Source organism: Leptinotarsa decemlineata, unplaced genomic scaffold, assembly GCF_025532065.1.
Source record: "Leptinotarsa decemlineata unplaced genomic scaffold, Ldec_3_MD MMD2_tig00000035_RagTag_RagTag, whole genome shotgun sequence".
NCBI lineage: Eukaryota > Metazoa > Arthropoda > Insecta > Coleoptera > Chrysomelidae > Leptinotarsa > Leptinotarsa decemlineata.
The window spans coordinates 25,285,679-25,302,700 of record NW_027412540.1 but is presented as its reverse complement, the minus strand read 5'-3'; the positions used below and the strand labels follow the sequence as shown (position 1 = coordinate 25,302,700).

The window sequence follows — 17,022 nt, the reverse complement described above, 5'->3', positions numbered from 1 at the left end:
TTTAATAGCTACCTGGGATTTAAAAAGCACGCAGCACGCTTTCTTTGCATGTCATGAAAATAAATAAGAACAAACGTCACACAAGACTTACGAATGAACATCTCCAATCAATTCTTAAAATAATTACAACGAATATGATACCTGACATCAATGAGCTTATCAAAAACAAGAGAAGTCGGGTATCTGTTTCCTCGAGCTCAAAATAATCACCATCTTTTATGACTTTGATTTTTCTTATTAGTCAGTGGGCTATACACAGGCAATAAAAACAGTGCAGATTCCTGCACTGAGGCCTACCGGATATAATCCAACGCCGTTCATGGTATTAGCCAGTGGAGTAGTTGTTTTCTGATAGACATCAGTCTATTCAACCTACTGTGTGGGTATATATCCGAGACGGGCTTGAACATTTAAAGTTCATTTCTTTAGATTTATTTACTGCCTGTCTTCAAGCATAACCAACTGACTAATAAGAAAGTTTTTCTTCCTCATTCAGAGGAATCGTGCAAATTTCGGATGGTTAGTACCTCGTCCACTAGATGGATTGACATTTTTGATGTTCGCTCCAACTAATGACGAGGAATGAAATACTCTGAAAGAATTTCGATTTTCAATTATGGAATATCATTAACTTTAGGTTGATGATGGTCACTATCTTGCACTGACGAGTGGCTAAGGAGCCCGAAACCGGCCTGCAAGTTGCCCGTTCCAAAATTGAAGGTCGACTCTGTCAGTTGTATTGCCAGTTGCATATGCAGGGAATTTTCTGTGAAGATTCCTGCACCGACGCCTGTCGGATATAATCCAATGCCCTCCGTGGTATCAGCCAGGGGAGTATTTGTTTTTTTGATAGGCGTCAGTCCATTCAACCTACTGCGTAGGTATTTAAAGTTCATTTCTTTAGATTTATTTAGATTTTTAACAACTTTTGAAACGACTCAATGTTTTGAATTCATTACTTTCCATTTGAAAAATATCCCAGAAAAAACCAACCAGGGCAGGCAAATAATACTCTTATTTTCATAAGTGATAAGAGCTGTAATTGTGTTTAATGAATTGTCGGCAATATTCACTTTCTCTTTCCTTTCTCTACCATAACACCAAAAAGTGATAGATTAAATAAAAAAATTACTTATACTAGCAAAAATTTATTCATAATCGAAATTTGTCATATAGATATGCATATAACATCTAGAAGGACACTTTCTCATGCAAATGAAATCGTCATACTCCAACATATAAATTTAATTTTTTTTTAGTATCAACAAATAACTTTCAATGCGATTTCAATTGCCCTAATTCTAAAAATGAATATAGTATTAATAGTTAGATAATATAATACAAGTATACAAGTCTTATGGCAGTGTCCTACAAAAGTAGGATCGATAAGTTTATGATAACAATGTTTACAGTCAGCTTCGAAAGAATTAGTGAAATGTTTAGAAACATTTGCGGTGGACGATTCCAGGGCCGGATTCATCGTACTCCTGTTTGGAAATCCACATCTGTTGGAAGGTGGACAAGGAAGCCAAGATGGAGCCACCAATCCATACGGAGTACTTCCTTTCTGGTGGAGCGATGATCTTGATCTTGATGGTTGATGGAGCTAGAGCGGTGATTTCTTTCTGCATACGGTCGGCAATACCTGAAATGAGGGTTTTTGCGTTAATTTTGTTGTAGTTACGTGAAATTTGCTGGTCGCGAATATAGTTCGAAGTAAATACAGTACTCTCAAAAGTAACAGATTAATTCTGCGACATTGTGTTACCAAATTGTTGGTAATGAGTGATTTTTTCGGCTTGTATCTTTTTGGCAACACTGTTTTTGACAGATGACGCGTGAATCGTGTCTTGTGTCATTGTCAAACTTGTTCAGTTTGGTCTATAATTTAACCATGAATCAACTTATGAAGGAACAACGCTTGCAAATTATTGAATTTCATTATCAATTCATGCTCGGTGAAGAAAGTGCATCGTGCACTTCTTCCAATTTATGGGCAGCTTCGTCGGTCCACTGAGGGAGCTATTCGGAAGCTTGTGACTAAATTTCGAACCCAGTTTACATTGTTGGACATCAAACCACCAACACGCATACGTAGAGTGAGGACCGAAGAAAATATTGCGGCTGTATCCGCCAGTGTTCGTGATGACCGTGAAATGTCGATTCGCCGCCGTTCGCAGCAATTGGGCCTCCACTACGTGGAAAATTTTGCGAAAGGATTTGGGTGTAAAATCTTGTAAGATACAGCTGGTGCAAGAATTGAAGCCACACGACCTCCCACAACGTCTAACATTTGGTGAATGTGCGCTGGCAAAGTTGGAGGAAGATCCACAATTTTATCGAAAAATTGCCGCATCTGGAGTGAAAACCAGCCACAAGCATCGCAAGAGCTACCGATGCACCCCGAAAATTCATCTTCAAACATTAAATTCTATTGATCGTTCTATCGATTCAAATGAAGATTTCATTAATTTTTTCAATTTTTTTGTGTTGTTTTGAAAATCATATCCTATACCTCTTAAAAAATCACCCGCTAGAATGATTTTTACTTTTGAGAGGTGACAATCCCAGGGAAAGAACCGACCCAAACAACAGAGTGCCCGGGACTCGATTTATTTCAATGCGGCTCAACTGCATGTATGAAACCTTTTTCTAAGAGGAAGATTGTTGACTAGTAACAGCTCCATCTCGTGAACAAAGTCCCAAGCGGGGAAGAAACATCGCATGCATCATTACTCTGACAGAAATCAAAATGAGTAACATATATATGAGAAAATAAATGGTTCGAAATGGAATATCAGTACATTCATCTCTATCAAAGTACCTACACCGTAGGTTCTGGTAAATGCCTGCCGGAAAACAACTACTTCCTCGGCTAATACCATGCTGGACATTGAATTAGGGCAGCAATTTGAACATTAGATCTATTTTCTTAATTTATACACATTTTGTTGTTTCCTCAATTTCTAATTTGAATATATTTTGTTATTTATCGACTGATCTTGACAAAGTTTTTTTATTGAAATCTATATGAAAAACTATCAATCTAGTTGTTGCAAAGGGTACTTTGCCATTTTAATACTTGAAGTTCGGTTGTCAGTTCTTTAGGAAGTAAAAATGGCAACTTTCCAACGAAAATCGGCCGGTTAAATCAGGGATTGAAGATATGAAAAGAAGATACTACAGTTAATTAGGTTAACCTCGAAATTGAATGGTAATCATTACATCAGTTGGCGAGAATTGAAAATATCTGACCTTGTTCCAAGACAGCTTTTGGCTACAGCCCAAAATTTGTAAAATAAATGAGCCGTGAAATTTTCAAAAACGATTATTGGCGAATATCCAAGTCATACTATTTCATATTCAGTTATGCTTTCTAAAATGTCATTGTCCCTTTCGGAATACAAATTATATGTTTACATTAAACTAGAACTTGAAAATATGCTATTTGGGAAATATTCAATAAAAGCAATGATCAAATCGCTACATTCCCTTTCTGTTTAAAGAAATCTACAGTTGTCCCATTGCACATCAAACTTCCGCCCTATATGTCTCAATCCAACTCTAGGCAAGATAATAGAGAAACTAGTTGAAATACGATTGACAATTTTTTTTTAATAATGATATCATAAGCAATAGCTCAAATAACACCCACGATGCTATCTTTTCATTGTTATACAGTGTTTACGGAAATATTAATAAAAAAGAGTCATCAGCAGCAGTGTTCTGAGACTTTGCTAGAGCCTTTGACTGTGTATATCACGGAATTATGCTGAAAAAACTTTACCTCTATGGCATCCGTGGAATTACTCATGAATGGTTTGAGAATTATTTCACAGGAAGAAGTTAGATTGTGACATCATCAGAAAATGAAATAAAGGATGGGGTACCACAAGGTTCAATACTGGGACCGATACTTTTCTTGTTATACATAAACGATTCAACATCTATCGATGTAGGAGGAAAATTTATCCTATTCGCCGATGAAACCACAATATTATTGCGTATTAAAAATGTATGTAATTTCCATGAGATTATAAGCTCAGATATAAGAAAAAAAACTGTTGCGACTACAATCTGCTGTCACTTAATATTTCCAAAACAAACTCAGTATCATTCCGCTGTTTTATGGACAGCACACCATTAACAAGAAAGGACGCAGATAAGATGATTGAAAACAGACCTAGTTCTAAATTTCTGGAGGTAATAATTGATAATAAACTTAAATGTATGTATCTTCTTTGGACAATAAAGCATATTATTATTATTCTTTGAGTTGCACTTACCAGGATACATGGTGGTACCTCCAGAGAGCACAGTATTGGCGTACAGGTCCTTACGGATGTCCACGTCGCACTTCATGATTGAGTTGTACACGGTCTCGTGGATACCAACAGATTCCATACCCAAGAAGGAAGGTTGGAACAAGGCTTCCGGGCAACGGAACCTTTCGTTTCCAATGGTGATAACTTGGCCATCGGGAAGTTCATAACTCTTCTCCAAGGAGGTGGAATTGGCGGCAGTTGCCATTTCTTGTTCGAAATCGAGGGCAACATAGCAGAGCTTCTCCTTGATGTCACGAACGATTTCCCTTTCAGCGGTGGTGGTGAATGAGTAACCTCTTTCGGTGAGGATCTTCATCAGGTAGTCGGTCAAGTCACGACCAGCCAAGTCCAAACGGAGGATGGCGTGGGGAAGGGCGTAACCTTCGTAAATGGGTACTGTGTGGGAAACACCATCTCCAGAGTCCAAGACGATACCGGTGGTACGACCGGAGGCGTACAGGGAGAGTACAGCTTGGATTGCGACATACATGGCGGGGGTGTTGAAGGTCTCGAACATGATCTGGGTCATCTTCTCGCGGTTAGCTTTGGGGTTGAGGGGAGCTTCGGTGAGCAGGATGGGGTGCTCTTCGGGGGCTACACGGAGTTCGTTATAGAAGGTATGGTGCCAGATTTTCTCCATGTCGTCCCAGTTGGTGATGATTCCGTGTTCGATGGGGTATTTCAGGGTGAGGATACCTCTTTTGCTTTGGGCTTCGTCTCCTACGTAGGAGTCTTTCTGACCCATACCGACCATGACACCTTGATGTCTTGGGCGACCTACGATGGAGGGGAAGACGGCACGGGGTGCGTCGTCTCCGGCAAATCCGGCCTTGCACATACCGGAGCCGTTGTCCACGACAAGAGCCGCTACGTCGTCGTCACACATGATTGTTTGGGGTTGTTACTGCGACTGAAAGGAAAAGAACATTTCAGTTTGATGCTCGATAGAAAATGATATCTACCCGTGTTAGGAATCAAACGTTAAAGGGTAAGACCTCGGTAATCCTGAGCTCGCACAAGTTTCGACTTCTAAGGGTTGTCGTTCGTAGGGGTGCGACAGCTGGTTAACGGAAAAACAGATTTTAAACAGATTTTTTTTAAACAGGTAACCTTTGGAAATTAGAGCGATCTTGTGGAATTGGCCGCGGTGGTAGTGCGCCCAAATCACGATCGGAAGACCGTGGGTTCGATTCCCGCCTCGACCAGATATTTTTTCGAGAGAAAATGTATCTGGTTGAAGCTGGGATGATTCTGCATATAATCTTTTTATTCATTTAAATACCGTAAGTTTCAATATAGAATTACTTTATTGGAAAATATTAACAAATTAACTGAAAAGGGAATATTTCTTAGGAGAGAATAATTTTTTGGAAAAAAACCCGTCGGTTTTCCCCTTCTCTATCATCATACAGAATTGAAAACGACCGAAGAAGGAAAAACGTAATTAAAAGTAATTAATTAACAAAATAAATTCTAATGATATTTTAGATACATTCTCATCTTTCTGCGTTTAGTCTCAAGTTACTCATAGTTATTTCGATTTTTTCTGGAAAAAAGCCTCTTTGCTTTGTACTTTTGGCTTTCATTTTTCTGTTATTATACAGAAAAAGAAAAACTTTCGAAAACATTGAGAAAGTAATTAAATATATCGATACAACTCTCAACAAAAATGTGTAGAACACGAACAGAGGTTTTTTTCATTCGGATTTTTCACTAAAGTTCTCAAGAGGATGATAATAAAAATAATTTTGAAACTGAAATGAAAGTACTAGATATTTGAACAGCAGTTTTCAAATTCTTGAAAGAAACCCACATCTTTGAGTCTTGTATTTTCCAATCTTTAATACTTTCATATTATTCAATTACAACCGAAATCGTCAGCCCAATTGAAAACATCTATTTATAGTGTCTCTACTTTTGATGCTATGGGTATGATTCGTTTAAAACAAAATGTATTTATTCTATGCTTCATTCTTGATTTAATTTCCTAGAAGAAATTGGAACTGTATTATTATTATTATTGCTTCATAGGTCTTCGGTTGTTTTGGTATCACATATCAGAAGCATTGACTGAAATGCTTATGATATATGAATAGTTTAACTAAACGAAAAAATGTCAACATTTGTAAAACACCTCCTTCAAAATACTAGAGTAACTTTTCTTTTAAAAAAAAAAAATGACACATTTCAAATAAAGACAGAGCCTGAAACATAAGCGCATCCACAACGATTTGACAGTTGTATTATTATTGTTCATATATTCAAAATAAAAAAACAATCTCGTGAAACTAAGTTCTGTTCAACTTTTTTAACTTCTTGTTATAAACTTCATTCCTCTCAGTTACTCCATTCTGCTAGTCCATTTTTGCGACTACATATATGGTATGGGAGAACGATTGCTTTATTATTAGAAATCGATTGTGAAAGTTCTTTTCGAGATCTAATTATAAAGGTATTTATTTTTATAGCAGTTATTCTTGTCTCGATAAACCAAACGTTAATGATTCGTTTTTCTGTGGAATATGTAAATTAGGAAATTTATCCTAGGACTTTGATAAATATAAGAGAAAGTTCAGTAACAAGTGTTTTGTGTTCGGATATTTTCTGCTATCGAAAAAAATCTATCAAAGAATTTTCATCAAATTTTGTGTAAAAAATTAAATCAAGTAAAATAATCCAATTGTGAAATTAATTTGATAACAGAGAAATTCCTTAAAATATTTCAAGTATGGAATATGTTTTGGAAATTTCATACTTTTTACTTAAGTACTTGATTTAGAGAAAATTGTTTAAAACTCAGAAATACAGATATAAATCACATCCTGTATCGTATTTATCACATGCTCTGATTTTTATTACTTTATACAGCAATCGATTTTAAATCAACAATTATTTAACAAATTTGGTTATCGAATAAAAATTAAAATCTGTTTTTCAGTCAACTATCTGCCTCCCTAATACGAACAACAATCCTCATAAGTTGAAATTTGTGTGAATTATGGATCAACGGGTCCGTACCTTTTAGATTCCTAGCAATTAGTAAAAATGTCAAAACAGTTTTCTAAATTCATCTGAAACATAAAAGGTATGGGCTAAGACATGTTTTATTATTAGAAATTTATTGTGAGAGTCATAGATCCAATTATATTTTTATACAAGTAGGTCCCATCCTACTACACAAGTTTTTTTAATCAGACTTCATGTGTGAAGAATTTTTCATTTGAATGTAGAATTTAACTTCTATAATTTATGAAACAACTGATTTTTCTCGCATGGTTGGAGAGCCAGAAATTTTGGCGGTGAGTGTAGAGTATTAGGTATAATTTAGAAGTTGAAGTTTGTGAACAAGGAGAAATATCTTATAAGCATTGTCAATCGAGATTAGATCTATAAGAATTGGAATATGAAAAAATAGTTAACTATATACCACTCTTTAAAAAACATTAGATATCAATCCTAATTTCAAGACCTTTATTACAAGTGAAACCTTTTTAAAAAGCTCCAGTATACTCTGCACTAAAATATTTTTTTCACCATCGAAAACACCCTTCAACTGTCACAACACCTTATGGTAATATTAAAATTGTATTTTGCATGATTGATGCAGCACTACGAATGATAAACTGCCCGCCACAATTGCGGGACACCCATCTTCAAAACAAATAACGATCACTGACACTAGTGACACTACACGAAATACCAACCTCTGAAATACAGCAAGGACTCGACGCTGAGCGATTGAAGATGCGAGTGTGGGAATGACGCGTCGCGGCGTTTTTATAAGGAACGGTTCGACGGCTTAAAAATAACGCACTAGCGTCCATTTATGGGTAGAGGGTGACTTGGACGCATACGAGTTTGCGTCGCCCATATAAGGCAGCACAGTGATGGTGAGAAAGAATTTTCGACACACCGTTACGGAGGTACAGTGGCGCTCGCTTGAGGAGGGTTTGAAAATAGGTATTTTGAAATTTGTTTCATTTACTTTCTACATTTAAAAAATTAAAAAAGAGATTAGCTGAAAAATATAACAATTATATTAAGCAAAAAACTGAAATTACAATGATATAAAATACAAACAACAACCAGTAAATCATAAACAGAAAAAAATTTAACTATTAACACGAGAGGAAATTAAAAAAAAAATTATCAACAAGAAATTAAAATTAAAAAATTAGGAGATTCCAAACCAAGTTACGTTACGTTACGTTTCGATTGTTAGTATCCACAATCGTATTCGGGCGATAACTTTCTAATCAACAGAGTAAGAAATTTGTTGCGAAAAACACAATCCACACAAGTTTTGAGAAACTTTAAATTGACGAATTTCTTTCGGAATACCCTGAAAAGAAATCAATGGTGCTCATATGGATAAAGTATACTTTGAAGTGATAAATTTTTGGAAAAAACTAGTTTTGACCTTCTTCAATATTAGAAAAAATAATTGCTTAATTCCAAAAATTTTTATCATTCACATTAAGTATTAAACTCCTTTTCACAATATACATTAACTCTTTAACAAATTTATTCTTTGGATACATCGACAAAGTTCATGATGATATAAGTTAGGTTAGGTCAGGTCTAAACTGTTTGTCAGTCAGTTTGAAGGGTGCCTAGAAGATGACAGTACTACCAACTGTCGAAAGCGCTCGCAGATAATTTATAGAAGATATAAAGCTTCAAATCCTTTTTGTAGAATTTAATATTAAAATACTCAAAATAAAGGAAAATTAGTTGTATCAATCAAATATATATATATATATATATATATATATATATATATATATATATATGTATATATATATATATATATATATATATATATATATATATATATATATGTATGTATATATATATATATATATATATATATATATATATATATATATATATGTATATATATATATATATATATATATATATATATATATATATATATATATATATATATATAAATCCAAAATTTCATAGAAATCAATAATATTTAGTCATATACTAGACAAACCAAATCACTATCAGTTAGTGATTTGAAATCTGATTTCGGACAGAAATCAATTTCATGATGGAATTATAATATACAAGACAATTCTTGAAAAAATTAAAAATCTAAAACTGCTATCAAATTCAAAAATCAATTGAAAATATATTTGGAGAATTAAATCAAAAATACATATAGCCAGAATCATCTAAATAGTTTTACATTAAATATGAATGATTTCACTTTTGACTATTTGCCCATATTGATTATTCTACTCGTGTTTTCTCATTCAATTATTAATGATTGAAAAAAATTGTTTTTGAGGCCTATTAACAAACCGAATGTTCACTGCTCATATTAATTACTTGTGTTTTCTTGTTCAGCATTTCATTATTTTATTAAATTTGTATCTTTATTTATTCAGGTAATCCCTATTCATAAACACTTGAAATAATAAAAACAATGCAGGGTATAAATATGTGATAGTGATTCAATCAATCTTTGAAAAAAAATTTCCTCATACCAGGACAAAAAAGTGTCTGTTTACGAGCATTTCGTTCACCAAGTTAGCATCATCCGGATTTGATTGTCCCCTTTTTTTAGGCGGTCACGCATATCTTCAGTAGTATTTACAGAAAAAATTGCCTCTTTTGCTTGAGAATATTCTATTAATTTTTAGAAATGAAATGTGGCTAATACACAATTGTGTAACAACTTGCCTCAGTCGGAGTATTGTAATTTTTATATACATCAAATTTTCCCTCATATGGGTGGATAAGTTGGGGAGGCCTAAAGTCGTAGCCACCTAGGTCACCCGATCAAATCGATATAGATTTCTTTCTATGGTAAATCTCAAGTCCTTGCACCACTGCATGACGGAGAAGTCGCCAGAAACAGAATATGTAATTATTGGATGTCATATGATGGAATCGGCCGATACTTGATGAAAATCCATAACTAACGTATTCCAAAAACACTTTATTGTGAGATTTTCACTAAATTGTTTTACAAAAACGCAACACGTGTTTCGCCATACAATGGCTTCATCTGGCGTGTCTTTCAAAGACGAAAGACGAAAGACACGCCAGATGAAGCAAACACGTGTTGCGTTTTTGTAAAACAATTTAGTGAAAATCTCACAATAAAGTGTTTTTGGAATACGTTATTGGATGTCAAGCTATAAGAAATACCCTTGGGATATTCGGGAGAATATCCGATTCAATGACAAAAAAAATGCCTTGTCCATGGTGGCGTCTACTGAAGACGCCACCTTGGTGGCGAGAAGAGTTTTGCATTTCTGATGATTGGAAAAACTGCTTGTTTTGGACAAAAATGTAAATACCACAAAAACTTTCTCAAGAGGTCAATTTGAACTGCCTTGTTCACAGTATTGATCTTACAAATTAAGACCCATTTGTGCTCTTTCTAAAATGTCGGAAAGTTCTGATTGGAGAAATAAAAGCCGTAGATCAAGCTGTTGCACTTTGAAAAAAAAAAGTAATTAATACAGTTTATTGTATGATTTTCACTATAAAGGATTTTACCCTTTACCCGATCGTTAGTCATGAACTCACAACCACCTAACACCTAAATTGCATTTGTTTATTAAATTACAAAAAGATAACTACCCGATAAGACCGGTAGTTTCTTTCGTCATAGCTCCTTCAGTTAAAATATCCGAATAACTCATTGCAATTATTCAAAACTACACCAATTTCAAATCAAAATTCAGTTTGAGGAATTCATACCATTTGATCAATGAAATTCAAGATATTACACTCCCGGATAATGCCAAATTGATTTCATTCGATGTAAAGAATCTGTTTCTCAGTATTCCCCCGAATGAAACGATTACTCTGGTGGAGAATCTATTGGACGAAAACTCTATAAATCCGGTTGTGAAAAATGAAATATTAAACTTGCTTACGGTGTGTTTGTCACAGAATTACTTCCAATTCAATGAAACACAGTAACCCACTGGTAAGAAGTTTCATGTATTGGTATGTTTCACAGGAACGAACAGACAGTTGACTAACTTTCTGAAGTTCGCAATTCTCTCGACCGTTCTATCACATTCACAATGGAGATGGAACAGGACGACTCTATAAATTTTTTCAACTTGACAATAATAAAAGTTAACAACAAACATGATTTTTCAATTTACCGTAAACAGGCACATACATATATTATCATTCATAATTCGTCCACTTACCCATATCAGCATAAGGTAGCAGCTTTCAACAGTATAATCCTTAGACTGAGAAATGTGCCCTTGTCAGAGGCGAATGTCAATAAAGAACTGAATATAGGTAATAAAGCAAATAGCCGTCAACATTGATTACCATAGCGGTCTAATACATTCTTTATTATCAATAAAGTTATACAGTCAAGCTTTGAAAGAAGTTTACCCAATTCAAAGGGAAGAGGATAAAAGTTATAGAACCTTAACCTACTTAGGCCATCGAACTACAAATATTTCAGATTTTCTGCACAGCAAAGGTGTAAATACCGCTTTCAAAACCAACAACTTAGGCATGCACATTAAGAATAACAAAGATGAAAGTTCAGTTTCAGAAAAAACAGGAGTGTATAAATTATCGTGTGGGTCATGTTTTATATAGATCAAACTGGAAGAGCGTTCAAAGCCCGCATAAAGGAACACAAATATAGTTTCCAGAATGAAAAAAATATATTCCACATATGCCATTAATTTAATATCAGAGGGACATAAGCTCAACCATGCTCAACCATTTCCAGAAGAAAGGTTTGAAACTTAACCTGTTGGAGAGTATGGAAATAAATAAATTCAGAAACTTTCAACTTCTTATGAACGATCAAACTGAATTGAATAATTCGCCATTATTGAATCTGTTCATTTGCAGATAAAAGTAGTTAGGTATACTTTCGGAAAATTCAGTGATACAGTTAATGAATTCATACCTGTCCTTTTCAGGTAGATTAATTATTTAGGCAAACGAGTAGGAAATAGATTAGAGTACAAAATAGTTGTAATTTAGAAGTAACTTTTAGTTTACGCTTGGGGAAGCTATTGAATAGTGAAACAAGTGTCGCGGTTTTTGTAAAACCCTTTATAGTGAAAATCATACAATAAACTGTTTTGATTGGTTTGTTAATATGGATTTTCATCAAGTATCTGCCAATTCTATTCAATTATTGCACTAAACAAAATTTACGTACGCCACTGGTAATCTCTATTGTAATCGTAAAAACGCTACCCCCCTCTTTTTACTAAGTATGGGTGCACGCATACGTATCTTGCATGTGCACTTATTGTTTTATAAATAAACTAATTAGGCCTCTATCGTCAAAATATCTTGAGATTTGTATGCGTGGGTCGATTAGGCCCAAATATATCTTTTGACTGTCAAGGTTAATCGGTGCTGTCTTGTGTCCTGAAGCGTATTAGTTTTTGGGTTGAGGTTTTCAGCCTCTCGTGAGTAACAGGGAACGTAAAAAAACCAAAAAAGGTCACTGACTGTAAGATTCAACGCAAATCTAAATTTAATAAAAACATCACTGACACACTAATTCCTAATACGTTCACGATAGATTGCAATAGTCTGATACCTACTAGAAAGTTATAAGGTAAGACCTCGTTAATCCTGAGTTCGCACAAGTTTAGACTATTGACGATTGTCGTTTGTATGGGGACGCCAACTAACTACTTAACGGAAAAACCCATTGTAACCTATTTCAATTCAAAAACAAAGAGTTCATTCCAACTAGATATTTATCTATATCCAGTACCTACATACAAAAATGTATCGATCCTCAGAAATCATAAGTCGATCTTTTTTTGGCAATCCTATAAGCTGAATAACAAAATTTTTAAATGTCAAAAGGGGTATAGTCAGTCGAAGTAACCGGTATTGTGCATAGTTAAAGGTGTCGTCGCCTTAAAGGCAAAATGAACCAGTACAGAGAAATAAAGCCGCCGCCAATTACTCAACGTGAACTGAAGAATTAACGGGTTTGTATTGGATAATTTTTAGTAACCGAGATTTATGCTTGGCTGAAGAGTCATTCTATTCGGTGACGAATAGAATGCGAGGATCGTTATAAAAGTCGTGTTGTCATTGTTCATTTCAGGAACTGATTGCGATTTGAGTGTTGAAATTCGATATTGGTGCAGTTATAATTACTTAAAATTTTTGTTATCTGTTCAAGTGAATAAGATTCGGATGCATTTGAATTTTGAAATTGATTTGATCGAAATTCTTTTCTCAACTGTACGAAAAATAGTCAAAAACAAACCTTATGAACGCAAGATGCGATGTGATACGGGATTACCAAAACCTTTAGATGTTCATCTAATAAAATCATTGAAAAAAACAATATAGAACTGTTACAGAAGCAATGAAATTCCTACAACTGAAATCATAAGGAAGAAATTGAATACTTCCGGCCATAACGTGAGCTGCTGTGATAAATCTCTTCAGAATTGGATAAAGAAACTAGGAGTTAGATTTAAAATAATAAACAAACGTCAATCAGTTATGGAAATCAGAAGAATAGTGGAATTGCGTAACAAATACTTGGAACAAATAACTAAATATAGACAAGAACAACGGCAAATATTCGATTTGGACGAAACTTGGTATGCCACTCACGACAACAATTATGAAAGGGTGGACTGATGGTTCGAGAATGTCTACGCCTAACATGCTTGCAAACAAAGGATTGCGACTACCTAATCATTGTGCATTGCGGAGGAAGTAAACGATGGGTTTCGAATTCTTTGAAATTATGTGGAAAAAAACTTGAGGACTGCAATAATGACTATCATAGGAACATAGAAGCTAATATTTTTGAGGAATGGTTTGAAAACACGTTGATCCCAAATTTGGATGCGAATAGTGTAATAGTTTTTGACACTTCCTATCATTCGCGGCAGCTCATCAAAGTACCGAATAAAAATTCGAGGAAAGATGAAATACAGAGTTTGTTGATGGATAACAATTTTTATTTTGAAGATAACTTTACTAAAAACCAACTACTTGAAGTTGTTGTGGAATTGGCCGCTGTGGTAGAGTGCCCGACTCACGATAGGAAGACCGTGGGTTCGATTCCTGTCTCGAGCAGATATTTTTCTCGAGAGAATTTATCTGGTTGAAGCTGGGATGATTCTGCAACCGTGTTAGGAATCACACGTTAAAAGATAAGACTTCGTTAGTCCTTAGCTCGCACAAGTTTCTCAACTTCTAAGAGTTGTCGTTCGTAGGGGTGCGGCAGCTGATTAACGGAAAAACAGATTTTAAACATTTGAAAAAGTGTGTGCCTTCGAGAGTAATGCTGAAAAGTATCGCATCGAGTTGATTTAGTTAAAATTGAAACAAAGCATCAGGCGTAAAAATAATTTTTCAAAATTTGATAACAAGGTAATAGAGTCAAGTTAAAGAAGATGTATCGAATACTGGTGATTAGCAAAACTGCTCATTTTGAAAACGTTAAAGGCGGAATTTAAAAAAAAATAATATGAAAATTACTAATTATGATTGTAACTCTTGAAGAATTTCAGTAATTCGTTGTAAGCTACTCAAAATCCCACGCATAATTTGTTCATTCAGAATGAAATGCCAAAACTCACCATGAATAAGAGAACTATTAATAACTTTCATTTTCATGTTTTACCACACGCACGTTTCTGTAAAAACACACGTGCGACTTGTAAACATTATTTTCTATAAATGTCTTGTCACTGCTATTTTGGGTAATTACAGAAGTGTCTGAGGTCCGTAAAACTGAGAAGAAATGAAAGTTCAATAATTTAAATATGGTTGGTAATATTTAGGTATTGCTGAATAGAGGTTAGTTCAATTTATAAAATTAACAGAATTGAAACTTGAAATGATGAGAAATCCAAAGAATATGATATCGAAAAATTTAAATATGAAAATAAAAAAAAACAATAACAATATGAAAATAATAGAAAATAATTGAATACATTTTAATGGCATGATCGTTTTAGATCAGAGGTTCCCAAACTTTTTTATTTTTTCTAGTTCCGTTAGACCCCCTTGCAAAGCCATTTCTACCATATTCCCATTCCCAACACTCGACAAAAAATGTGAAGATTAGATCTAGCTATAGAAATATGTGTTGCGTTGCAAAAAAGAAAAATAGTATATTTTCTTGTGTTATTTATTCAAATATGCTATTGTTACACTATTACTCAGTCGTAGTGTAATTGAAATCAAACATTAATAACGTAACTTCTACACTACAATGTCAATCACGAAATAGTCATAATTTAAGTGGAAGGGATGTTCATGCTTTATAAAGCTCAGATCAGACCTCCTTTGGAGTATTGTTCTCATGTATGGAGCTCTGCCTCCAAACATACCTTGAAATTGCTGGATTCCATCCAGAAAAGAGCCATCCGCCCGGCTGGAGACGCGAAAATCTCTTGCAACCTTGATAGTCTGGAACATCGAAGAAATATTGGGGATTTGTTTCTCTTCTGTAGCTACTTTCACGGGAGGTGTTCTAGTGGCTTGGCACATCTGATTCCACCAATAGCGGTACATCAGAAATACGCGACTGACTGTGGCTGCTCATCGTTTTGAGGTTCAACTCAGTACACCTCGAACTCCACTGTTCAAGAACTCGTTCATGTGGAGAACTGCGTTTATGTGGAATAAACTTCCTGAGAATGTTTTTCCAGATAGATTTGATCTCCAGCAATTCAAATCTAATGTGATTCGCTACTTTCGCGCAGGCACCGCTCTGAGATCGCCTTGAGGATTTTCCTGTAGTGCTTGTGATTTGCCCTTGAAAAAAGTTTGGATACTTCTCTCCAATGATGGGTTCCTTTGAATAACTCTTCCTAGATCATCTCGTGATGTAATATAAAGGCCAAGGCGTAAGCGCATTTGCGGCGCAGAGGCCAAAAGGAGAAAGAGAGCAAAGGAGGTAGGAGTGGCAGCAACTATAAGTGCACCCTTACCCTCCCCCACCCCACCTGCAACAGCAAGAGCACTACCTGCGGTGAGCGGCAAGAGCTCCGCTTTGAATAAAGGCAAGGAACCGACTGCCCCTGCAGGAAAGCTCCCTCACTTGTGCGCTGCCACGGAGGGAACCCAAGAAGGTTGAAGAAGCCGCGCAACGACAGTAATATCGCTGAACCTTCCAAAACCTTCGCGAAAGTCACCGTGATACACCTCAAGGTTGTCAAAGAGAGTGTGTGTTCGGCGAGTCTTGGCCTACACCTGCCGATATAAAGGACCTGTCCACCTCCCTGGAAAGGACATGATGGACAATGACCTAGGAGGACAACTTTTCGGGAAGATGTACAATGGGTCACATGTAGCCTAAGTGTTGTGGGTCCCACACTCACCCTCCCTACTCTGCAGATACAGATAACTCTTCCTAAAGGCGGATTTCCATCAAACGGACAAAACCACGATAAAACAGTCGCCCGCGACATAAAGTCGCGGGCGACTGTTTTGATCAAAAGGTTTCGGTGTTACGTCTGTGTTTTTGTATTTTTTTGTGTTTGTGTGTGTTTTTGTTGTATGGTTGCTTATTTCAAACAAGAATGAGATTTAATATTCATTTGCAGAACATGAGCCACTAAAAGCAATGGACAGTTGAAGAATGCAGAAATTCAATTACTGTTCCTGTTATGGTACGATAGAAAACAGTTCACGACTAAACACTTGAATTCGTGTTTTTGAGAAAAAAACCAGCCGCAAGCGA

At 35.3% G+C, this 17,022-nt stretch overlaps 1 protein-coding gene across 1 annotated transcript; it reads right to left on the bottom strand.

Moving 5' to 3' along the window:
* Positions 1 to 1,132: 1,132 nt before the first annotated feature.
* LOC111512177 (actin, muscle) lies at positions 1,133 to 8,180 on the bottom strand. The gene is made up of 3 exons (XM_074172124.1): positions 8,030 to 8,180; positions 4,287 to 5,235; positions 1,133 to 1,645 (listed from the first exon to the last, which is right to left on the bottom strand). The coding sequence occupies exons 2-3, from the start codon at positions 5,209 to 5,211 to the stop codon at positions 1,440 to 1,442; spliced, it is 1,131 nt and encodes a 376-aa protein (XP_074028225.1). The 5' UTR covers positions 5,212 to 5,235; positions 8,030 to 8,180; the 3' UTR covers positions 1,133 to 1,439.
* Between the last annotated feature and the right edge of the window lie 8,842 nt (positions 8,181 to 17,022).

Excerpts from the sequence above, each read along its gene's own strand:
- LOC111512177 (XM_074172124.1), bottom strand. The coding sequence starts at position 5,211 with ATGTGTGACGACGACGTAGCGGCTCTTGTCGTGGACAACGGCTCCGGT. Across the intron at positions 1,646-4,286 it reads AGGTACCACCATGTATCCTG|GTATTGCCGACCGTATGCAG; the intron begins GTAAGTGCAACT and ends CCCTCATTTCAG.